Raw genomic sequence first — 26,610 nt, 5'->3', positions numbered from 1 at the left:
TCTAAATTACTGTGGTCATATGCTATGATCTTTAGATGTCACCAGTAACTTTCTGTCAAGCCCACAATGGCGTAAAATTAGAACTGTGTTCTTTTTATTATTATCATTATAAATCAGTAATATATATATATATTGTGGTAATAAATACTTTGTGTTTCATATGCCCTTTGGAACTAAAATGTTTGCCCGCATCACACTCAATGCCTAATAATTTAAATGAATTTAGGAACATTCTGAAATCGATCTGTATATTAAAATCTAACCTTGTCTGGGGATTTAGTTTGAAATATTAGAAAGAGAAAGGGTACTGAAGACAAGAGATAGTACAGCCTTATCTGCATTTGCTTGTATATGACCAGCCAGGGTTTAATCACTGGCACGGCAATATAATCCCCAAAGCACCTAGTAGTAATCCCTGAGTATCACAGGGTTGGCCAAAACTTAGAGAGAGGGATAGAGAGAGAGAGAAAAATGGTATTGTATTTAAAGGGCTTACCAATTCCTAACTGAATTACAAACATAGTACTTCACAACATGGCTATAATTTATAAAATTTTAAATGTCTAGGAATCATTCAAGTATTCAAATGGATTGCCTACTTTAATCTTGGGTATTTGATTTTGTTAAAACTTTAGCAAAATATACCACGGTAACTCTAGCATAAACTTCCTTCTCTAAAAGGTAGAGATAATAATTCTCTGCTTCAAGAGGACTGGAATCTCCAAATTTTGGAAATCTCCAAAAATAGTGCCTAATTGTTAGTGATCAATGAGTAAGTACTAGCTTCTCTTTTTCCTTGTTTTTTTTTAATCCTGTTGACCCTAAAGGATAATCCTGCACACTAGTTTTTGCCCCCAAACGCTTCTTAACTATCTTTAATCAAATCCACAAGAGAGATGAAGAACTATTCAATGCACACAGACTTCATTCTCTTAGGTTTGACAGATGACCCTAAATTACAGATTGTAATTTTCCTCTTTCTATTCTTTACCTACATATTGAGTGTGACTGGAAACTTAACCATCATCATTCTCACTCTGCTGGATTCCCACCTTAAGACACCAATGTACTTCTTCCTACGGAATTTTTCCTTTTTAGAAATCACGTTTACAACTTCATGTATTCCAAGGTTCCTGGTGAGCCTTGTGACAAAGGAGAAAAGTATTCCCTATATGAGTTGTATGACTCAGCTATTTTTTTTAATCTACTTAGGTGCAACTGAATTTTACCTCCTGGCAGCTATGTCCTATGATCGCTACGTGGCTATCTGTAAACCTTTACATTACACTACCATCATGAGCAGCAGGGTTTGCTATCAGCTTGTGATCAGCTCTTGGGTAACCGCATTCCTGATTATTTTTCCTCCAGTTATTATGGGACTCAAGTTAGAATTCTGTGATTCCAATGTTCTTGATCACTTTATCTGTGATTCTTCTCCAATCCTGCAGATCTCTTGTTCAGATACACGTGTCCTAGAGCTAATGTCCTTTATCCTGGCTGTGGTGACATTACTGTTTACCCTGTTGCTAGTCATTCTCTCCTATGGCTATATCATCAAGACAATCCTGAAATTTCCTTCTGCTCAGCAGAGGACAAAAGCTTTCTCTACCTGCTCTTCTCACATGATTGTGGTTTCCATTTCTTATGGCAGCTGCATTTTCATGTACATAAAACCATCAGCAGCTGACAGAGTGTCTTTAAACAAAGGAGTAGCTGTGCTGAATACCTCAGTTGCTCCTTTATTGAATCCCTTTGTCTATACCCTAAGGAACAAGCAAGTGAAACAGGCTTTTAAGAGTCTGGTGCACAAAGTTTTATTTTCTTCCAACAAATGATGCAATTCTGAAATACATGAAGGAAGACAAAATTACAATATTGCCCTTTTAATCTTGCTTTACTCTTTTTTACCCTGTGCCTATTACCAGGTTATTTTAGCAATTTCCACCCATTTGAAGCTTCCTACCATGTTTTTATTTCTGAACCAGAAACTCTGTTGGCCAAACCTTTTCTTATGTCTTTTGAAGAAATGCATATATATATATTTTTTTTGCTTTTTGGGTCACACCCAGTGATGCACAGGGTTTACTCCTGGCTCTGCACTCAGGAATTACCCCTGGCGGTGCTCAGGGGACCATATGGGATGCTGGGAATCGAACCCGGGTCAGCCAAGTGCAAGGCAAACGCCCTACCTGCTGTGCTATCGCTCCAGCCCCAAGAAATGCATATTTTTAAGCCTGATAGTAGATAATATTGTATAAAATATAATGAGTCTGCATTTGAGCTTGTGAGTTAAATGCCCTACCAGACCTTTTCAAATAAATGGAATGGTTTTAGTTAGTATAAAATTTTAAATAGCCATTCTTTTGGTCCGCAAAAGAAATGGCTATTTAAAATAAATCACAAAATCATTTAGTCAAGAAAACATTTTAATGACAATAAATGTAACATCTTCTTATGTGTTAAATTATTGCAAATATTATGCTTCAGAAATGAAATTTAATGTGACAATTTATATGGATTATTAAGAAATTTAAAGTAAAATTAAATTTGTAAGTATTTGAAAATACTCTCTCTTCAATTAGCAAAGAATACATTTTGATTCTGGTATACACAAAGATAGGGAAAATCGTCATCAGAGTCAATATCACAACAACTAAAGTGTTTTTATTAAAATTCCAAGTTTTTGAAATAATGGAAAAAATAAGACCTGCATAGGTTATTGACCTGAAAATGCTGTGAGAAATCATTTTATTGGCATACTTCAGACCTAAATATTATACCTCTTTCACTGAATTTTCCTGATTAAATTTTCTCTTTTTAATCATCATTTTCTGAATGTAACAGTCATTTTTCCACATAATACAAAAATGCAATTGAATATTCTCTTGCACTATTTTATCTTTTAGTGACTTTCCTAACATTGTTTCCAAAGATAAAAATTTCTATAGTAACTACTCAGAAACATCTGTAATGGGTCAGTAATAGGATCATTAGCACATTTTCTATTTGTTAACCAAGTTGATTTTAATGTAAAGTGTAAATGTGGTATCAGGGGATGTAGAAAATTCCCTAGAAATGAATAAAAATGAATTTTATTAAATAAAATAAAAACAATAGCAATGGTTAAATTATGTATTTGCAAGAGAGGAAAGTGAATTTACTCTAAAGCCTAGCAAGATGCCTTACCAATACATATAATTAGTTTAATTTTTTAATGTCTATTGTTTTCATAGCACAATACTTTCAACATGCCTTTGGAATGTTGAGTTAATTGATGGAAATATCAGAGAAAATAAAAAAACATTTATCAGACTGTATCTATTAATCTCATGTAAACTTACTATGTGAAGTTGAAAATTTGGTACTATTAATAAAACAAAAATGCATGTATATATATGACAGTATGAATTTGAAGTATCTGCCTTTATCTAATCCTATATCTTAGTAAGTAATGAAGATAAGATACAAAATATTTCTCTTGAATGCCTATAACTTTGAAGTATTGCAGATTGCCAATATGTCAAAATAAAAATTTTAGTGCATTTAGCATTCCTATTAGTTGCAGTAAGAAAAAATAGCTAGTGTGCTTGGATCCTTCCTAAACTTATACCTAGGATGATTACTAAAATTCTGTTGATGTTAGAGAAAAATCATATTTTGTATGTAAAATTATATAAATTATATTAATAGCTGAGAAATATTTTTGATTAAAATAAAGTTATTATTTAGCTTTAAACATATGTACAGTTGATTGAGACACTTGTTAATGGTAGAACTATGAAATTTAGAGCCCTTTTTTAGGATTCTTTCTCAATGGTAGAAACTGAACCTGTAGAATGAAACAGTGCAATTCTTTGGCGCTACTTGGGCTTATTATTCAAGTTAAATTGTAAGCAATTCTAACAGCGTACAGAGGCCAAAGTGTCTTGAAGTATTAAGTTTCCTAATTAAAAGAAATAAAATATAAACAGCCTACAACATCTTGTGATACCAGCGGGAAAGGAAGCAAAAAGAATAACACGAAGAGGACATAGGAAACAAGTTTAATTTGATGTGGTAGTCTAAAATGGGACAATCTAAGCATTTAGTATTATTATAATGGATTGAATACATAAACTACATAGAGATACATGAGTGTTCAGCCTTATAAAAATAATCAACAGTCGGTGTTGCTAGAATTGTTACTTCCAGAAGATTGATAAAAGATAAAAAGGTCACGCGCATATGCTGCCTGAGCCCATGTGCTGCTTGTGCCATGTGGCCGAGCACATGTGTCGCCCGCATCTCCCCCCTTGAGATGTGTACTTTCATGCTTTCGTGTCCAGTGCTAGGGTGTGTGTAGAGCTCTCTCCATCTTTGGAGGAGCCCGCGTTCTCTCTTGAGCGCGTTACTCCTACTGGTTTTCCTTTTCCACTTATCCCTTCCTCCTTCCCTAAGACCTTCTAAATAAAGTCTGTTACTTCAAAAAAAAAAAAAAAAGATAAAAAGGTAACAGATGTTTGTTTTGTCTAACCAATATACACTGTATTTCAGGTAACCAAATACGTTTTCTTGGGGGATAGGCAGGAAGGCCACACAGGCTGTGCTTAGGGCTTATTTCTGGCTCTGTGCTCAGGGATCATTCCTGGCAGACTCTCCATTGTAAGACATGTTGTTACTGTTTTTGGCATATCGAATACGCCTCGGGTAGCTTGCCAGACTCTGCCATGTAACTTGCTGGGCTCTCCGAGAGGGGTGGAGGAATGGAACCTGGGTCGGCCGTATGCAAGGCAAACGCCCTACCACTGTGCTATCGCTGGTGTGTGGGACCCAGGGCTGAGACCTCTAAGTCTGCTCAATTTGGGACTGGGTCTCTTCTGCCCAGATTCCCCATCTTCCAGTAGCTAGGCGGTCACATCCAGGGACTGCCCCCCAGTGCCTTGTAATCCCACCCACGGCCAGCATCCAGAGACTATAAAACCAAGCTCCCAGAAACGTTAGCGGCTGAACAACATCTTATAGCCTAGTTCTTCCTCTGGTAGAACTTGGCAAGCTACCAAGAGTTTGCTGCCCACATGGGACAGCCTTGCAAACTCCCCATGGTGTATTCATACACCAAAACCAGTAACAATGATGGATATGATGGATCTCATTCCCTGATCCTGAAAGATCCTCCAATGTGGCAGCATTGGAAAGGACAGGTAAAGAGAGGTTTCTAAAATCTCAGGGCTAGGACAAATGAAGATGGTACTGAGACCACTCAAGAAATTTGACGATTAAGGGGTGATGATGATGATGATGATAATGATCATGATGATCATTATGATGATGATGAGTTGGTTGGCTAGATCATGTTGGTAGTTTTTTGTTTTGGATTCCAGGTAACCAGGGGATAAGAAATCCTCAGGGCAGAGATGCAAATGCTGGTCTCAAGGTGATCTTCTCAGGACAGACCCAAAAACTATTAAAAGGATTATTGGTGCTTTCTTTTTTTTTTTTTTTGGCTAAACAATCTTTCCAGTTAATTTAAGAATTCCCATAACATTATCTCTAAAGGCAATATGATATATATAATGTCACACTGTAGTACATTGAGATAAAAATGTACATAAAGCAAAATCTGGTTATAAATATTTAGATAGCAGATAAGAGAACCCTTGAATTATCTTATATATACATATATGCTTATATAAAAACACAAGGAAACTTTCCTTGTGAAATCATTTAGATAGTTTTGCACCTCTGCTTTTGAAAAAGAGCTTAATTTCTAACTGATTCACTTATTAAGTCTGTGAGAAATGTCTATTTTCTTAGTGAACTAGAGAGGCATTCAGATGGGCAAGGGACACTCAAGGTAATGAGTTCTTGGAAAGTAATAAAACCAACTAGCCCTGTTAGACACGGAGCGGGGCAGGAGTGACTCCATCGTGCCTGGTTCCTGCTTCATGTCTTGTTTTACTTAAACCTTTTTGTTTCTCTTAAAACCCCACTTCTCCCCCACTTGGCCATCTATGAGGGAAAGACATCTGGCCTTGGCAAAACTCGGCCAAAAACTCGGCCTTGGCAAATAGTTTCATAACCGCTATTCGCTATCTATAGAAGTCACCCAGAAACAAGCAGGGCGAGCAAGCCACCAGAATGTTCTGAAAACATGCCTAGGTGACCTATCAGTAACTGCTTGTTTGTACTACTTGAAATTATATTTTCTTCTGGATCATGAAACTTGCATTTTCACTTATGTTTTTATTAAAATTCATAAGTGCAGGCTATCGCACGGCAGAGCCTAGCAAGCTACCCGTGGCGTATTCTATGTCAAAAACAGTAACAGCAAGTCTCACAATGGACATGTTACTGGTGCCCGTTCGAGCAAATCCATGAGCAACAGGATGACAGTGATGGTGACAGTGAAGTGCGGGCTCTGATGTAAGCAGATGTAAGCATTGACTATAAAACTTATGGCTTCTCCCTTGTTCGGGGTCTTGCTTGGGCCTGCATGCCTAGAAGCTTGACCCCTGCTAACAGGCTTAATACACAGCTTGTGTGTTACATAACTGACTGAACTCTTTATGTGGGTTTGGAGAGGGAGAAATTATCGACAGCAGACCCTAACAGCCCTAGGCTGCTAAGAATAAAAAAAAAAAATAGATGCAGGAAATAAGGCTTCATAAGACCTTGACCTAGAACTGCACAGACCCAGAAAAGACAAGCTCCAGCAGGAACTAAGGCCAGGAAAGGAACGTCAAAGAAGACCATTAACTGCTCCCAACTCTGCCCCTTGGCAACTGCCTAGCCCTGGACTCTTAGCTTGGTAGAAAGCCCCAGGTGTGGACTGGGGCAGCTTGGGAGAAACCCTCGATAAACCAACTTAAACAAAGGACAGGCAGCATCCCTGTGCTGCCTGTGATCTCGCATTGCTGTCACAGCAAAGCCTGCCCGGTACAGCCCCATCTTGCCTTCAGACTTGAACACTGGATTGTGTGCTAGAGCTCTCTCTCTCCCCGCTCTGGTGAAGACTGCCTGTGCGCTTGTGTTCTCTCTTGAGGCTGGCTCTGTCTCTCCCCCTTTCTCTCTCACTCTCCCTCTCCCTCTCCCCCTCTGCCTCTCTCTTCCTCTCTCATTCCCTCTCCCTCTCCCTTTCTCTTTCCCTGTTCCTCTCTCCTTCTCTCTCTCCCTCTCTTTCCCCCTCTCCCTTCTCTCTCTTTTTCTCTCTATCTCCCTGTCCTTGTCTCTCTCTCTCTCTCCCTGTCCCTGTTAGGGGCGGCAGATCTCTGCCCAGGGGAGGCTCAGAGAGACAAAAGAACAAAACCAAGACAACTCTTTCTGCAAATGCATGGGGTTTATTTAAGCCAATATAGCTATATTGGGACCTTCAATTGTGCCTCAATAGCGTGGCATAACCGAAGGTCCCAAACTCAAAAAGCTAGCTGTTTTTATACCCTTTTGGGGGAGAAATGAAAATCTCACATATCAAAGGGAATCACATAGGTCACTTAATTTGCATATCTAAACATTTGTTGACAAATGAAAATCTCACATATCAAAGGGAATCACATCTATATGTCAAAGGGGATCACACTTAGGTCACTTGATTTGCATATCCAAACATTTGTTGACTGTTAACTATTTCCCTGCAAATGTTTGCCTATAGTTCCTAGGGCAGTTTGTTGGCCCATTTGGTGACAGAGTCCTGCCCAGCAGGAGGTCCTGAAGACATCTTTCAAAGCAGTCAAGTAGTTACAAAGGGCAACTTCAGCGGTTAACCCTTAACCTGCCCTTCAGTTCTTGACTCTTAACTTGCCCTCCTCTTCATCCCTTTCTCTCTCTCCTTCCCCCTCTCTCCCTCCCTTTCTCTCCCACTCTATCTCCCTGGCCTTGTCTCTCTCTCCCTCTCTCTCCCCTCTCTCTCCTTCTCCCTCCTTCTCCCTCTCTCTTTCCCTCTCTCATTCCCTCTCCCTCTCTTTCCCTCTCTCTCTCCCTCTCCCTCTCCCTTTCTCCCTCTCTCTCCCTCTGTCTCTATCTCTATCTCTCTTTCTCTCTCTCCCTTGTTGCATGAACGTTCGTGTGGTCGGAAGCGCTGAGACAAGGAACGCTGAAGAAATGTATTTTATGGAGGGTCTAGGTTCTCTCTGACTCTTGGCAAAGGTAGGGAGCCTTGCAGTCTCCTTTTATTGATCATGGTACCTATATAAAAATAAAAAGAAAGAGCGCGGGCGAGGGAAGAGATACCTCACCACACCGAGCCAGGAACAGGGCCTAGGGCAGCAGCCGTCTCTCCCGCCACCCGAGTTCGGTAGCCTCCGGCCGCTTCCCCCACCCCGGGGGAGGTTGATGGCGAAGATGTGGCAGGCGAAGGAAAGAACGGAGCCAAGATGGTTGGTCTCACTTGCAGTTTATTCCAATCTTCCCACTATACACTCTCCTCTGGAACTCTCCTCCTGCTTCTTTCTCCCCCATCCTACTTCATTCTCTCTCTCTCTGCCTCTCTCCCGGCTCTCGGTCTCTCTCTCGATCTGTGGATCTGGCCCCCGTGGATCTGGCCCCCGTGGATCTGGCTCCGTGGATCTGGCTCCGTGGATCTGGATCTGGCCCCCAACCCACTCTTACAGCCTAGTTAAATCTCCACAGCATCAGGGGGTTGGGGCATACACATAGGTGTGGTCAGCAATAGGGTTAGGTTCTTTTCCCTCAGGGGATGCTTCTCCTAGGACTTAATTCTCTTTCAGCAGGAGGATCCACCCAAGGGCAGAGTCCCATGAATGTGTTTCTCTTCTCCTCAGCCAGCAAACATAAGAATTCATAATATTAATCATTTTGTATGGACACAATAAGAGATGCATTAAAGCTTATAGAATTGCTCTCCTGAGGCCATCTCAATCTCAGACTACAGTGCTCAGGCCAGATCAGTCTTTCCTATCCCTGGCAGGGTCCCAGTCTCATAATTACTATTGGATCATGACAGCATTTGTCTATGATCAAGCTCTTAACTTATAGTTAAGAATTAGGCACTTTGGCCAGGCCCATCTCGATGCCAGGGTAGCACATAACTCACCGCTTGCCCTGGATCCTTCCCGTCCCACGTCGGGGACCCTACTTTGGGGTGCTAGGAACTGAGGGCAACTGAGGCTTAAGTGGAGAAAGCAGATGCCCAGGAGGGATTATCGAGGCCAATTAAGTCTTAAGTTATAAAAACATAATATTGTCTTCTTGTGTCTATACAAAAAAGACATAGCTTTAAAGTAAATTATTCAAAAGGCATAAAGAGGAGAGAAAGGCAATGTTATAATATTCAGTGTCCTAGGAAGGTCTGACCTTACCAATTAACAGAGTTTAATTAAGGGAAGAGCAGATAAACTGGTAGAATTGGTTACAGATAAACAAAGGAATGGGAGTGACTCGGGAGCACTTTGATGGGTGTGACTGATAAACCTAAGCTCCTAGTGGCAAGGGGGAAAGGACAAACCAATGATATCCAACAGTACCTCTAAAGGGCGCAATACAGTGATGTCACCAAAGGTATCAAAAGAAGTTACAGAAAGAACACTGAGGCAGCAAAGCATGCATTGATTCCTTGCATCTGCAGGCCAGTATTTTGGCCTCCTGAAAGAAGATACAAAACCAAAACATTTCTTGGGCTACAAGCATTTGGATTTACATCCCAAAGAGAAGGCTGGGCTGCCACCTGAAATCTACACTTCAAATACAAACTGGGTCCCACCTAAAATCTATTTCCCAAAGACTAGGCTGGGCCAGAGCCTGCAATTTACAATCTCAAAAGTCAGGCCTGGCAAACCCCGGAGATCTGCATGTCAAAGGCCAGCCAGGCTTCTGTGAGAGAAGGAAACTGCTCTTTTCAATAGACTGAAATTATTTTCTGAAGGCAGCTTGAAGGGGGCAAATGTTCCTGTCTGTAGTACAGTCTATGTGGGCTCCCCTGATAGCTCAGTCCATCCTCAACACTCCCTCTCTTTCCCTCTCTCTCTCCCTCTCCTTTTGTCTCTCTCTTTTTCTCTCTCTCTCTTTCTCCTCTCTCTCCCTCTCTCCCTCCCTCCCTCTCACTCCTTCCCTGTCTCTCCCTCCCTCCTTCTCTCCCTCTCATTCTCTCTCCCTCTCCCCCTCTCCCTCTCTCCCTTTCTCTCCCTGTCTCATTCCTCTCTCTCCTCCTCCCTCTCTGTCTCTGTCTTTCTCTCTGTCTCTCTCTGTCTCTGTCTCTCTTTCTCTCTCCCTCTTTCTCTCTCCCCACTCCCCACCTCCCCCCTCAACATTTATTTCACTGCTTATCCGAGAAGTGAGACAAGAACCCATAAACCCTGGGTCAGGTCTGGGCCTGGCTTCTCCTTCCTGCAAAGAGCAAATCCTCTCTCCAACCTGATTCCGTGGCTCCCAGAGAAATCAGTGGTGGAGACCAATTCCCGTGCCTGGGAGACCAAGTGGACTTCAGGTGTGGCCTGACAGTCACCTAGTGGAGCTGATAGGCTCAGGCCGTGCTGAGCAGGCCTGGCTTCTTCTAGCTCCTTTACTGAGCCTGGCATGGCACTGCCGTTACTTCTCTATGTTTCAATTAAAGCAAATATTAAGGATATATTGAGTTACAATATAAATACTAAACCACTAAGACCAAAATAATGTTATCATAACCTACTATTCTACTTATTAACAATCTTAAAGATTTTTAATCATCTTAGTTCATTTTAAGTGATCTATAATGATTTCTCCTTACTGACCCTTTATGTCATATTTCAAAGACTATATTATAATTTGGTTTTGTTTCATATAATTAGTGCCTTTTGATCATTAATCTCAGGGGAAAGTTTTCTTTTGTTTTTGTTTCATGTCCCTTCTCAAAGAAATCCCTTGAGTATGGATTAATTAAATGATAAAATAAAGCAACATTTTTATCTGGTAAAGCTAATAAATACCACCCATATTGGAGGATATTAGTTATTTAACTAACATTCCTGTAATTTTTATTTTTCAGCTACAAGTATAAAGGGTTTAAGACTGAATGTTTGCTTGTGCTAATAGCAAATGTTATCATTGTTTATACTTATACAAAATACAAAGCAATTTCTTATTGTGTTAGAAGTAGTTTCTACCACCAACAACTAGATATTGGGTACAAATTCAAATTTATATACAAGAGTGAGCTAGGAGGTAAAAAATTTTCTGAAACATGTAAAAACACTTTATAAGTAAGTTACAATTTAAAAGCAATTATTCTTTCAGTTTTCCTGAAATATTTACAATTGTGAATATATTAATAAAAAGCTACCAGCTCCTAATGGCAGATTTTACATAAGAAAAGAAAATACAGTAAAATAATTTAATAAGGTAAGATTTTAGAGTTGGATCTTTTTTACTTTTAATTTAAGATAAATTCATAAAAACCGATAGTTGTAAGTAGATTATTACTTTAAGTGAAAATTTAACATTGCTTTTTATATGGAACTACAAATGTGAACATAAAAGTAACCAAAATATGTTTACTTTTAAGATTATACATGAATACATTGCTATATGGAAAGAAATTTAATGATGCGTTAATCTCTTGGAAAAGAGAAATGTTTGCTCTATTACCATCAATTTGCTATTGTTTAATTATCAATGTTTTCTGACTGTTAAATCTTCCTAGGCAGAATTTTTCAATGCATTAGTAAAAAATAAAAAATGAAATAATGATGTAGTTCTTATAGCTCAAAAGGCCAGAGGGCATACAGGAGGTCAAAATTTCATCTGCAGCACAACATGGACCCCAAACGTTTCGTACAGCATGACCTGCAATACGGAACCAGGATAAGTTTCTAATTATCACCAGGTATGATCCCAAACGTTTTATATATCTATCCATATATATATGTATATGTATGTATCTGTTTATATGCACATATGAATTCACATATATAAAATATAAACATTCTTATAGCAGAATAAGTAATTAAAAAATGTCACTTTTAGCAGGCAATAAGCACAAAATAGACACAAAATGCGTTATGAACTACTTTAATCTTTTCTCACTTTGATCTGAAAATCATGAGGTTATTCAGACAGGCAACCTGTAAATCTGTAAAATTTTTTAACCAAATTAGAAGAAAAACATTAAGGAAATAATATTAGATGATCCCTTGAGGCATAAATTTGAACATGAGAACTAAGGGGGAAAGGAAATAAATAAAATTTTAATTTTTAGAATGCACAAGTTGTTCTAGGATATTTTATGCAAGTATGTTGATATTCAAATGGACTAACATCTGGAAGATATACAGAAATGTATTGTTACACTCTCATCAAAGAAGAGAATACATTTCTATAATTGTATAATCTTATAAATTAATTTCCAAAAAGAATGACGCATTTGGGGCCTGGAGTGATAGCACAGCAGATAGGGAGTTTGCCTTGCATGCAGCCGACCCGGGTTTGATTCCTCCGTCCCTCTCGGAGAGACTGGCAAGCTACTGAGAGTATCCCGCCTGCACCGCAGAGCCTGGCAAGCTCCCAGTGGCTTATTCGATATGCCCAAAACAGTAATAAGTCTCACAGTGGAGACGTTACTGGTGCCTGCTCGAGCAAATCGATGAGCAATGGGATGATAGTGATACAGTGAGAACAGGGAAACTCATTTTTTTTTCTTTTCTTTCTTTTTTGTTCCACTTTAAGTTTCTGTTTGGTCCATGTTTGGGCCATACTTCAGATGTTATTCCCATGCTGCGTCATGGTATAACTGAGAGTAGGAGCCAGGTCTTCAGCACACTAAGCAAGTTCAGCAAGTTGATCTGTTTGACCTCTTGTATGTATATCTATGTGTGCATAGATATCCATACACATATGCATATTTATGTGTTAACATATACATATAGATATACATACACACATATGTATTCACACACACACTTCACTCAGGGCTTCTTTTTTTATATCCTGCCTCCTTCTAACCTTTTAAAGCTGCAGTTCATAAGAAAATCTGATTATAGATTTTATACTGCTTATAAATTTTATACTGTTAAGATAATATGTGATAAAATGTCTCTATATCCTGTGCAGATTTAACAGAAGTCAAAATTCAACAATGCGAAACCGAACAGTAACAACATTTATTCTCCTGGGACTGACAGATGACCCACAGCTGCAGGTGATGATTTTCATTTTTCTCTTTCTCACCTACATGCTGAGCATAACCGGGAACCTAACTATCATCTCCCTCGTGCTGCTGGATTCCCATCTGCAAACAGCCATGTACTATTTCCTGCAAAATTTCTCCTTTTTGGAGATTTCATTCACATCTGCTTGTATTCCCAGATATTTGTATAACATAGCAACAGGTGACAATTTCATTACCTACAATGCCTGTGCCTGTCAGGTATTTTTCACTGACTTATTTGGTATAACTGAATTTTTCCTCCTGGCTGCCATGTCCTATGACCGCTATGTGGCCATCTGCAAACCCCTGCATTATGTCACCATCATGAGCAGCCGAGTCTGCAGAAGGCTTGTCCTTTGTTCTTGGGTTTCCGGGCTATGTGTTATAATCCCCCCACTTAGCCTTGGCCTAAATCTGGAATTTTGTGATTCAAACATCATAGATCATTTTGTCTGTGATGCAGCTCCTCTCTTGAAAATCTCATGTTCAAATACTTGGTTCATGGAACAGACTGTTATAATCTGTGCTGTAGTGACCCTCATTATAACACTTACATGTATAGTTCTGTCCTACATGTATATCATCAAGACAATTTTAAGATTCCCTTCTATTCAGCAAAAGAAGAAGGCCTTTTCTACCTGCTCTTCCCATATGATTGTGGTTTCAATCACTTATGGCAGCTGCATCTTCATCTATATCAAACCTTCAGCCAAGGAATCAGTAGCCATTAACAAAGGTGTGATGATGCTCACAACGTCTATAGCTCCTGTATTGAACCCCTTCATTTACACACTGAGGAACAAGCAAGTCAAAGAGGCCTTCAATAATTCCATCAAAAGAATAATGATGATATTTTCTAAGAAGTAAGAGACAATTTTATAAATGAACATAATGGGTAAAATAAGATCTCCAATTCCTCAATGAAACTAACTTATTTAAAAGTTTCATTCCTCTGGATCTAGAGGTCTCTTCTTTTTTAAGATAATTCCATAAATAAATATGTTAACACATTTTTAAATATTTCAAATCTTGTTCAGAAAACTCAAAGAACTGAAATGAATGCCAACATGCCAGGCCCCTGGGTGCAACCTGACACCTCCTGACATCCTGAGATCTGCTGATTCGACCCCTGTAACCCTCAGCACAAAGGTAGAATTCGAGGGGCTGGAGCGATAGCACAGAGGGTAGGACGTTTGCCTTGCACGCGGCCGACCCGGGTTTGATCCCCGGCATCCCATATGGTCCCCCAAGCACTGCCAGGGGTAATTCCTGAGTGCAAAGCCAGGAGTAACCCCTGAGCATTGCTGGGTGTGACCCAAAAAGCAAAAAAAAAAAAAAAAAAAAACAACCCACAAAGGTAGAATTCGAATCTTTCAGTTTCACCTCTAAAATAACGATACCCAAAATATATAAATAAATAGAACAAGTGTAACTTCAAGTTAAAACTATCAAAAGAGAAAATTATAGGTTAGTAAGATATCTCATTTTTAAAAAAAAAAGAATAAGTAATAGTTGTCATTGTCTCCCCAATCTAAAATCTTCAAATTATTTATTCATTGATTCACTAACTGCATGTGTGGGGTGCTAATTTTGGTAAAGGTACTGTTTTAATTATCTTTGCTGAGGGGAGACACACCCATGAGTGTTCAGGACTAGTTCCTAGCCCTGTGGTCAGCAACTTCTACTGGCTATGCTCAGGGGACTACAGATGAAATCTGTGGGGCCCGGGAACAAATCCAGGCTGCTGATGTGCAAGGCAAGGGTCCTATCTTCTGTACACTCTCTAGCTCCCAGGTATTGTTTTAGACACCAAAAATCGAGGAAAGAACAAAATTGCAAAATTTCCTATTATATGCTGTCTGTGGCAAACAAAAAGAGGTCCATATTTTTTTTTTAAAAAGAAATGCTTACACAGAAAAAAAATCTCAAAGCGAATAATAAACTTTAGACTTATACAGAACATCTAAAACCCTAAGACTTTAATAATAACCAACATATTTTGGTATTTTTTAAGTCTACATAAAATTAAAAGGAACCTGAAAAAAATAGTAATTTTTTCTGCGCTGGAGCAATAGTAGTTTGGGTAGGGCTCCCTCTTGCATGTGGCTGACCCAGGTTCAAAAACTTGCACCCATAAAGTCACTGGAGTACTGCCAGGTCACAAAGTATGGTCCAAAAACCAAAACATAATTTTTTTAATAATTATGTTTAATAATCTAATTACTTTGGTATTGAAAAATTCCTTGCCAGGTGTAGAGTACACTGCCATATCATCAAAAAATAAGCAACTGTATATACAAAAGATATGTGGAAAAGGAAATAAAATTGGGCTAGAGTAATAGTATAGTGAGTATGATGCTTGCCTTGCATGTAGATGATCCAGGCTGGATCCTAGAGCACCACCAAGAGTGATTCCTGAGAGCAGAGCCAGGAGTAAACTCTGACTATCACAGGGTGTGCCCCCCCCCAAAAAAAAGAAGAAGAAAGGATAGAAAATAAACTAAATAAAATCAGCTAACTATATAGGATATTAGAAACACATATTTGCAACAAGAACATGGAGCTGTACATATAGGTATTGAATTCTTATAACAAATATGTATATACCAGAAGACCATAAACTGTCACATCTCCAAGATAGTTCATCATCTGAAATCATCTCCCCTTTTCATTGCAATTTAAGAATTTGAACCTATAATATCACTCTGTTTGCATGTCTGGGCTTTCATAGATTGCTTCCCTGTCAAGTAATATTTTTCATATTTTGTTATCATTTTTTCCTTTAGTCTTCAGTTGAAAAATAACTTCTTCAAAAAATGAACATAAAAGTACCATGGGATATAACAACCACTTAGATAATAAAAGAACTGTAATTAGAATCTTGAGGAATATCTTCATCCCATTTGCTATGGAGAAATGTTCAAAATTAAGATTTAAAAATAAAATCCAAATATCTATTTACTGAGGAATGCTGAAAGATTATAAAACTACTAGAAGAAAACGTGGTGGTAAAATCACTGGCATATGTCTTCATTTTTTTAAATTTGATAACTAAACAATTACAAAAGCGGAAGTAAGTGACTACTATGAATTAAACTAAAATTTATCCATACAGAAAGGGGGACCAATATATTATTAAATGGTAACCTATTGTATGAGATAAAATGCTTTTTAACTCATATATCTAATAAGAGGGTAATAATATATATGACACCAATATTTATGACACTTGCATAACTCAATACCAAAGAAGTATTGAAAAATTAGTATCTAAATATTTTTCAAAAGAAGATGTACATATGGATAACACATTTATAAAAGATACTCAATATCTCTTATTGTCAGTGTAATGAAAACAAAAAAATATACTATATTATGTCATACCTCTTCAGATGACTATGATCTGAAGGACAAGAGGTAACCTTTGGCACTAAAGAGGAGAAAGAGAAATGATTACTCACTGCTGGTGGAAATGTTAGCTGGTCTAGCCACTGTAAAGAATGGTATGGAAAGTGCTAAAGATTTTTTGAGAATAAAAATGCAAAAATATCTAGTTGCTCAACTTTTTAGTATCTGGACTTTTTAACTTGCTAACTCAAAAATATATTCATATCTAATGGTCATTGCAGTATTATTTACAACTAAAACATTGAAGTAGTGTAAGCTTCTCTATCAATAGGAAAATGATACGGCAAGGCTGGACCTAGAATTCAGTGGGTAGAGCACTTGCCTTGCACACCAGGCCAACCCAGTCGTACCCCCAGAATTCCATGGTGCTTCTTGAGCACTGCCAGAAGAAATTTCTGAGAGCAGAGTCAGGAGTAACCCCTGTGGATCATCAGGTGTCAACCCCAAAGGGGAAAAAAAATCATAAGGAAAACTTACCTATACACATGGGCATAACAGAATATTATAAAACTATAGAAATAAGAGGAGACTAGAGTGATAGCACAGAGAGTAGGGTGCTTGCCTTGCGCTCGGCCAACCAGGGTTCGATTCCTCTATCCCTCTCAGAGAGCTTGGCAAGGTACTGAGAGTATCCCACCCGCACCACAGAGCCTGGCAAGCTCCCTGTGGCATATTCAATATGCCAAAAACGGTAACAATAAGTCCCACAATAGAGACGTTACTGGTGCCCGCTAGAGCAACAGGACAACAGTGCAACAACAGTGCTACATAAAAAGAGGACTTGTGAACAGGATGAATTTGCTTGGCAAAAATAGTGTGACAAGGACAAATAACTTCTTATAGTGATAGTTTACAATATATACAAATATCGAATGATGATGTACACATGAAACTAATATGTGCTTAAATCAAGTAACTTAAATGTTAAAATTATTTCAAAACTGTTTATCACTAAGTAGCACAGACCAAGTCTTATAAATTATTTAATGTAGTGTTTTATTAAAATTCAAGAATTTAAAAGGTTATATTAAAATATAAAATTGAAAAATAAAGTTTACTCATGTTTCTTAATACTGTCTCTGATTATAAACATGCTTTAAATGTAACAATCATACTGACATTATTATTTGGTTTTTTTATACTGTTACACCATGACCATCACTAGAATACAATATTCCACAATAATCCTAAGTTTCTTCTCCCCTGTTTGCACCATTGCCATCCTCATATCACGATTCTGTTGACCATACCTCAGTGTTTGTTTCCACTAGGAATCATCCATATATACCATAATGGAGTGGGATTTATTCCTGGGACACAAGTATAGCTTAATACAAAAATTAACCAACATATAGGGGCTGGAGCAATAGCATAGCGGGTAGGGCATTTGCCTTGCAATCTGCCAACCTGGGTTCGATTCCCAACATCCCATATGGTCCCCTGAGCACGGCCACATGCGATTCCTGAGTGCAGAGCCAGGAGTGACCCCTGTGCATCACCCGGTGTGACCCAAAAAGAAAAATAAATTAACCAATATAACGTGATGCAAGACAAGAATTATGGGGAATACACTTGAACCTCAACTGATGCAGAAAATAATTTACAAAACTATAGTACCTTTTCATGGCAAAGGAAGAAGTAAAACGAATTGCTTGTATATGCTCTATGACATGTATGAAGAAATATCTAAAGAGTGCACCTAAAGTACCATTAGAATAAATGCATTTAGCAATATAATAAGACATAAAGTTAATTTACAGAACAGTGTGGCTCTAAATATGTGTATATGAACAACCTTAAGGAATGTGTAGTAGAGTGTCATGCGGCAACTGCAACTCGATACCCAGAGACCACAGTTGTTAGTACCTGACAGTGGCTATTGTGTCAAATTCAACAAGCCTAAGTCTCATGGAAGCTTAGTCATGAGTGTCTAATATCACACTTTCTCACTCTTGGGAACTGGGCTAACAATGTTATGTGCACTAACACCAGCCTACAGAATCTAAGATTTTGGGTACCAGGGAAGAGGGTTAGCATTTTATCACAAGTATGAATTGGTTTAGACCACTTCGCAAGTTTTGGACAGTGATTGACATACTCCAGGCACAGTCCCACCATGCTAACAAGGAGGCATCCCAAATGATCAAAGACACTGGAAGCGTACAGCACCTTCTGCTTCCTTCAGAAGGGAAAACTGGTAGAAGTTCTCACTAATCAGATATGCCAGTTTGGGGAGTGGTGTATACCAATTGTTCTTACCAATTTTAGAGCTCTGGTTTGGATGAGTTCCTCCATTGTGGTAATGAAACTTCTTAATCAGATTCTAGAAATTTTTATCAAAATATTTCAATCTATATGATATTGTTAATTCAATATTTCTGTGCAAAGTTTGGGATTTTTCCATTACACCATCATTTTGATGTCACTGTATTTTTTTATATTCTTGGGAGAGAATCATGATCTTTGGCATGAGCTCTTTCTTTCTAACAAAAAAGTGTGATAAGCTTTCACAAATGTTTATTAGCAGTATATCACACGTTTTGATGTGTTTATCTTTATTCACTTACTTCAAAATTACTTACAATTTCACAACTTTGCAATTCATCATGGATTTTAAGGAACTTATTTTTAAGTGTTAGTCAATTTCTAAGTATTTGGAGATTTTCTTTTTTGATTTATAATTTACTTCCACTGATGCCAGATAATATCATTTTGTGTATTTATTTGCTTTATGATTTATTATATGATCTATCTTCAAAGATGCTCAATGTGCATGTAAAAAGAATATTCATCTTGATATTGGGTAGGTTGTTCTATATGTGTTAGATCTATATGACTTAAAATTATTTACGGTGATAGGAAAATCGCTATTTTCACCCTTGGAAAATCTTTCAAAATCCTGGATGAACCTTTAAGTGTCTTCTTCCACATACTACTCATTCACTCGACATTATCTCAAGCTTAAGCCAGGATCTTATGATTCATAGTTGTTGTAATCCTTTCAGAATTTCATCTTCCAAGTGTTCTTCATTTGTAGAAATAGCCTGGAGAAAGCTCCTTTCAGATAAAAGGTCTTAAACTATCTTATAACTCCTTATCAACTGGTTAGATTACAAAAGATGGTATTTGGAAGAATAAATGCCCTGGATTTTGGAATGAAGATCACCAATGAAAAAGGATGTCTGACATTATCTACAATAAGAAAAATCCTGATAATCATGTCATTCTTCAGATAGAACGTCTCCATTTTGATTGCATGGCAATTCAGAAAGGCAACTTACAAGAGAATCTGGGTCTATCTAAGTCTACCATATTTTAGTGCTCCTGAAGTACTGTTAGTGTGTGGTCATTAATATTACTAATATTAAAGGCCTTCCAGTGGTTATTGGTTACCCTGCCAGATCAGAGGAAGTTTGTATTTTTTATGTAGGTACAGGGCTGGCAGGCCATAGAGGGTGGGAGGCTCTCCATTGCTTTTTGGGAACCCGGGGATGGGCTTCCATTGATTCTTAGTCAATGGTGTTAGTGCTATACCCAGTGATATGCAAGGCAAATGCCCCACCCACAATACAACTGACCCATCACTGTTTTTATTCTTCAAAAGTGTAGCTATGGTTGAGTGACACACACCTGGCTGGAACCAAAGTTTTTCGCTGACTTCTACTTTTATAGTCTTTCATCACTGTGAACTTAGTGTCCAGAACAATTACTCAAAGTGGCCTTTTCCTGGCGACATTTGTAGTAGTTTTATACTTTTAGGAGCCAGGAAAGATCAGCTAATAAAAAATGAATTAATCACATAAAAATTATGCTATCAAGAGTCACAGTGGACATAAAATATCAGCATGAAATGTTATGACATAACGACAGGCATGACTTCCCTAGGCATGCATACTTGGGGTCACCTTCATATAAACAGTTCAAGGATCAAAGCATGATTACATATCTGATGTGTGACTAGAAAATTCTAATGACTCAAATTCCCAAGAAAAGGTCAAAACAAATACACTCAGCAAACTAATATGACAAAATGAACGTACTAAAATCAGTTGTTATGATACACTGAAAATTTATTTTCCACTTAATAGTGTTTCTCTTGGTTTCATACATGATAAATCATGGTTTGGAATATATTTTCTTTCAATTCTTTACTTTTTGTGTTTTATAGGAAGTTTCATTCCTATTAAAATTTATGGAATTGGTATACAGACTTACCATATCCTTCCCCCACCACCAAAGTGCTCACAACCTTTCACCTCTGTCTGTAAATTTCTTTTGATCAGTCTTTCTGCCCCCACACATACCCTCACGCCTGTTCCTCACTCTGATTTCTGAATGGTTCTGTACTCCAATACAGAATTGACTTGTCATCTTCTTATTTTTTAAAAGATACCATAAAGTCACTAATGACTGGCATACGTCCTTAATTTGCAAGCCACTATTAGCATCTAATGATTAATAATCTCTCGACATTTTAACTAGGATTTCCCAAATGAAACATTTTGTAAAATGTGGTAAATCTTAGGAATTTTAGATTATTTTAATTTCAGATTTATTACATTTGCCCGTGACTCGTTTTCCCGAAAGACCACCAAGGTGCAGACTCCGCTGCAAGCACATAGGATCATCTTTATTGACCTGCTTGGCTACCTTGGGCTAGGGCCCCTGTCGTGCTCACAGATGCTTCCTCAGAGCCAGCAGCCTCGATCCACAAAAGCTCTGAGTTTGTATGCTGTGATGTTACGTAACAGTGACTTTCCTCTGACCACTCTTTTACCACATTCTGAGGGGCTTTCCACTACTTATACTGAGCTGATTGGTTATAGGTCAGAGTTACATAAGAGTTACTAGAGCAATGGCACAGTGGTAGGGCATTTGCCTTGCACATAGCTGACCTGAGTTCAATTCCTCCAACCCTCTAGGAGAGTACCACAAGCTACCGAGAGTATCCCACCTGCACAGAAGAGCCTGGCAAGCTACTCATGCTGTCTTTGATATGCCAAAAACAGTAACAAGTCTCACAATGGAGACATTACTTGTGCCCTCTCCACCGAATCAATGAACAACTGCACCAGAGTGCTACATAAGGGGGACTTTCCCACTTGCACCTGATTGGTAATTCTAGTTGACCTCACCATGGCTACTTCACTTGGGGGAAGTCATGACTCAGTCTCAGGAAATGGAAACCAAGGCCTAGCTTCTTCTAGCTCCTTTACTGAGCCTGGCATGGCACTGCCGTTACTTCTCTATCTTTCAATTAAAGCAAATATTAAGGATATATATTGAGTTACACTATATATACTAAAACACTAAGATCAAAAATAATGTTTTCATAATCTACTATTCTACTTATTAACAGTCTTAAAGGTTTCGAGTCGTCTTGGTTTGTTTTAAGTGACCTGTAATGATTTCTCCTTACTGACCCTTTAAGTCATATTTCAAAGGCTGTATTATAATTTGGTTTTGTTTCATATAATTAGTGTCTTTGATCATTAATCTCAGGGGAAAATTTTCTTTTGTGTTGTTTTTGTTTCATGTCCCTTCTCAAAGAAATCCCTTGAGTATGGATTAATTATATGATAAAATAGAGGAACATTTTTATCTGGTAAAGCTAATAAATGCCTCCCAAACTGGAGGATATTAGTTATTTAACTAACATTCCTGTAATTTTTATTTTTCAGCTCCAATTATAAAGAATTTAAACTGAATTTTGCTTGTGCTAATAGCAAATGTTATCATTTGATATATTAATACGAAATACAAAGAAATTTCTTATTGTGTTAGAAGTAGTTTCTACCACCAACAACTAGAAATTTGGTACAAATTCAAATTTATATACAAGAGTGAGCTAGGAGGTAAAAAATTTTCTGAAACACATAAAAACACTTTATAAGTAAGTTACAATTTAAAAGCAATTATTCTTTCTGTTTTCCTGAAAAATTGTATAATAGTGAATATATTCATAAAAGGCTACCAGCTTCTTAATGGCAGATTTTACATCAGAAAAGAAAATACAGTAAAATAATTTAATAAGGTAAGATTTTAGAGTTGGATCCTTTTCACTTTTAATTTAACATAAATTCATAAAGACAGATAGTTGTAAGTAGATTATTGCTTTAAGTCAAAGTTTAACATTGCTTTTTTATGGAACTACAAATGTGAACATAAAAGTCACCAAAATATATTTCCTTTTAAGATTACACATGAGTATATTGCTATATGGAAAGAAATTTAATGATGCGTTAATCTCTTGGAAAAGAGAAATGTTTGCTGTATTACCATCAATTTGCTAGTGTTTAATTATCAATGTTTTCTGACTGTTAAATCTTCCTAGGCATAATTTTTCAATGCATTACTAAAAAATAAAAAATGAAATAATGATGTAGTTCTTATAGCTCAAAAGGCCAGAGGGCATACAGGAGGTCGAAATTTTATCTGAAACACAATATGGACCCCAAACGTTTCCTACAGCATGACCTGCAATATGGAACCAGGATAAGTTCCTGATTACCACCAGGTATGACCCCCAAACATTTAAAATATATATATTATATATGTATGTATATGTATGTATCTGTTTATATGCACATATAAATTCATATATATAAAATATGAAGATTCTTATAACAGAATAAAAATTTAAAAGTATGTCACTTTTAGCAGGCAATAAGCACAAAATAGAGACAGAATGCATTATGAACTACTCTAATCTTTGCTCACTTTGATTTGAGAATCATGAGAGTATTCAGACAAGCAACCTGTGAATCTGTAAAATTTTTTAATCAAATTAGAAGAAAAACACTAAGGAAACAACATTAGCTATTCTCTTAAGGCATAAATTTGAACATGAGAACTAAGGGGGAAAGGAACTAAACAAAATTTTATTTTTTAGAATGCACAAGTTTTTCTAGGATATTTTATGCAAGTATGTTGATATTCAAATGGACTAACATCTGGAAGATATATAGAAATGTATTGTTACACTCTCATCAAAGAAGAGAATACATTTCTATAATTGTGCAATCTTCTACCTTAATTTCCCAAAAGAATGACACATTTGTTAAAGATGCATTCTTACCGGAGCTCATTGTCTCCATCCCAAACATGTCTTTTGGAAGTAGAATAAACAAACAGAGCCACATTTCCCTCAGCAATATTTTTAAAAATCCTTGCTGTATTATACACATGTCATGGTAAACTGAAATAGCAAATATGTTTTCAGAACATATCATATGGTGAAACTGCTGTGTATATTTGTTCAATAATACTATGCATATGATGCCGACCCGGGTTCGATTCCTCCGCCCTTCTCAGAAAGCCAGCAAGCTACCAAGAGTTTCTTGCCCGCATGGCAGAGCCTGCCAAGCCATGGCATATTCAATATGCCAAAAACAGTAACAACAATTCTCACAATGGAAGCGTTACTGGTGCCCGCTCAAGCAAATCGATGAGCAATGGGATGACAGTGATACAGTGATACCGTGATGTTGCCTGAGATATTAGAATGGAAGTCATGGGAAGGCAGGAGAAGAGCAGCAGAAATATCTCTCTCTTATGTCAATTTGGCATAAGATAGTTGTTCAATGAATCTTTCAGCTTCCTTCCTTAGAGCCGTCTATCAGACTAATCATAAACCTAGTTCAGCTTATTTGTTGGTGACTGGGATTTAACAGCTTTCTTGAGTGAATAGTTGATTGCAACCCACATCAGTAAAACAATATATTAATTTATACACATAAAATAACGTATCTGGGGGCTGGAGCAATAGCACAGCGTGTAGGGCGTTTTCCTTTAATGCAGCTGACCCAGGTTCAATTCCCAGCATCCCATATGGTCTCCCGAGCACCGCCAGGAGTGATTCCTGAGTGTCGAGCCAGGAGTAACCCTGAGCATTGCCAGGTATGACCCAAAATTGAAAAAGAAATCTGATATTTGGCTTGGGGGCCATACCCTGGAATGTTCAGAGGGATACTCCCACTTAAGTTCAAGGACTCATTCCCAGAGGTACTCAGACCCCAGCCTGAAATTAAAGTATTTGAATTTCTAAAATATACTTAATCATCAAAAACTTAAGGCAATCTGTGCAAGAATTATTAATACAAACTTAGAATTAATACCACACAAATATGCTCAAATACCAAAATTGCACCAACAAACTGTACTAGAATATAGAGCATGAAAATGCATTTTTTTCTTTCTTATCCCATGGCAATAAACTGAAACAGAGAAGAAAAATCCACTTTATTAAAAAATAGGTACAAAATCATAGAAAATGTACATTAACATAAAGTGCTGCAGCCTAAAAGTTTAAATAAAAATGAAAATTAGCTCTGTAGGTATTAGATTTAAAAACACTCTACAGTTAAATTTATATTAAAACTTTTGTTGGACAGTGACAACAGTTCTTGGATATGTTAGTTGTGGTGAGCCATTATAGAAGGAAAAAGATAGGCTCTTAATGATGTCCACAAATTAGTATTTTTTTCATAAAACGTAAGCATAAGAACAAGAATTGTTTCTTATTGGATCACAGTGACAACAACTAGAGAGAGCTTATCATCATACATGCACTGCACTGTAGCGCTGTCATCCCGTTTATCAATTTTCTCAAGTGGGCACTAGTAACGTCTCCATTTTGAGACTTGTTGTTACTGTTTTTGGCATCACTTGTATCACTTGTCTTTCTGTTGATCTTCTGTTAGGGACGGGCCTAGGCACCCACTGCCTCTGTCCCTACACAGGGACCGGGTGCGGAGGGGGACTAGGCACTTCCTGTCTTAGTTCCTGTAAACAGGGACGAGGATGGAGAAATTTGGCATGAGGGCGAGCCATCCCCTGACAGCAGGACTTGACAGGTGGCCTAAGGGCCACCATACCCTGGCGGCCAGCCTGGAAAGGGGGTAGGAGGGCCACCATGCTCTGGTGACCTGCCTCAAGAGAAGAGTTCAAGGGCCACCATGCTCTGGCAGGTGGACTCAGAGGAAGCTGGAGGGAAGATTGACTCAAGTCTGCCTTGGCCATGCTCAAGGCCACATCTCCTTTCCCATCCTTCTCAGGGCTGAGAGAAGGAACCGAAATAGTAAGAAGAAACCGAAAAACAAGTAATATTGGCAAAAATAAAGTTGCACAGCATGATTAATAATGTTTATGCCGCTTATGTAACCTGCTGCTCACTGCTAAAATAAGACTATATAAACCAGCTAGATTTCAATAAACTTGCTGTATGCTGTAGATTGCATGCAGTCATCCCTGGCCCACTCAACTCATTCCCTCCGGCCAAGGTTCAAATTGGCCACGCAGGACACAGTAATTTTGATTTGCTTGAGCGGGCGCCAGTACCATCTCCATTTTTCCTTGTCAAGTGCTAATGTACCCTATAATATCTGCTCACTCCAGGAACAAGAAGAGACTCAAACCATTCATTCAGGATTTTGACAAAGAAGTCTGACCATCTCATTGGTGGGCAGCCACTTGGTCTTTTGACATCCCATGGAATCTAGTCACAAACAGCTCTAGTCTAGCAGTCGTCTCTGAATCGTAATTGCATGTCCAGCCCATCTGATTTTTGACGGCTTGGCGTCCCTGATTCTTGACCGTTGATGGAGGTCGGAAATTCAGATTCCTTCTCTCACTTGAGTGAGACGTGATACTCCCAGTATAGCTCTTTCGATTCCTCTCTGGGATACCCTAACAGCATTCTCATCCTATTTTTTTTTGGCATATTATAACGAAAATTTTTCATAAGGCTTAAAAATGAAACTGCAGGAGCAGAGAGATAGTACAGCATTTAAAGGACTTGCATTGAATGTAACCAAGCCAGTTAATTTCAGGTACCACTTGGTCCCCACATTGCCAATGCAGCCCTGGAGGTCCCCCAGAACTGCTGGTATTACCTTAGAGACCATGAGCCACATTGATGTGGCAATGAATATACAAGCACTGGCTGGAAGAATCACCCATGGACCCCTCCCCTCCTCCTGAGCACTGATTGAGAGCAGCCTCACCAAAAAAGACAAAGTCAAAATACCAGCAACTTGGATGGGTTGAAGACCGAATACAGATGTTTTAGGAGAAGTATTTACCAAAATATC

At 38.1% G+C, this 26,610-nt stretch overlaps 2 protein-coding genes across 2 annotated transcripts; both read left to right on the top strand.

The window, feature by feature from the left end:
* Window positions 1–896: 896 nt before the first annotated feature.
* On the top strand, window positions 897–1,835 carry LOC129402188 (olfactory receptor 6C76-like). Its single transcript, XM_055127623.1, has one exon. It carries the CDS (start codon window positions 897–899, stop codon window positions 1,833–1,835), a length of 939 nt encoding a protein of 312 aa, XP_054983598.1.
* An 11,204-nt stretch (window positions 1,836–13,039) lies between these two features.
* LOC101541218 (olfactory receptor 6C2-like) lies at window positions 13,040–13,978 on the top strand. Its single transcript, XM_004601581.2, has one exon. The coding sequence runs from the start codon at window positions 13,040–13,042 to the stop codon at window positions 13,976–13,978; it is 939 nt and encodes a 312-aa protein (XP_004601638.2).
* The last annotated feature ends 12,632 nt before the right edge of the window (window positions 13,979–26,610 follow it).

The sequence above is a fragment of the Sorex araneus genome, chromosome 2, assembly GCF_027595985.1.
Source record: "Sorex araneus isolate mSorAra2 chromosome 2, mSorAra2.pri, whole genome shotgun sequence".
Lineage (NCBI taxonomy): Eukaryota > Metazoa > Chordata > Mammalia > Eulipotyphla > Soricidae > Sorex > Sorex araneus.
The sequence above is the reverse complement of the archived record's forward strand: the minus strand, read 5'-3'. Positions and strand labels throughout refer to the sequence as shown.

What these genes read in the sequence shown, in the direction of transcription:
- LOC129402188 (XM_055127623.1), top strand. Translation starts at nt 897, where the DNA reads ATGAAGAACTATTCAATGCACACAGACTTCATTCTCTTAGGTTTGACA.
- LOC101541218 (XM_004601581.2), top strand. Translation starts at nt 13,040, where the DNA reads ATGCGAAACCGAACAGTAACAACATTTATTCTCCTGGGACTGACAGAT.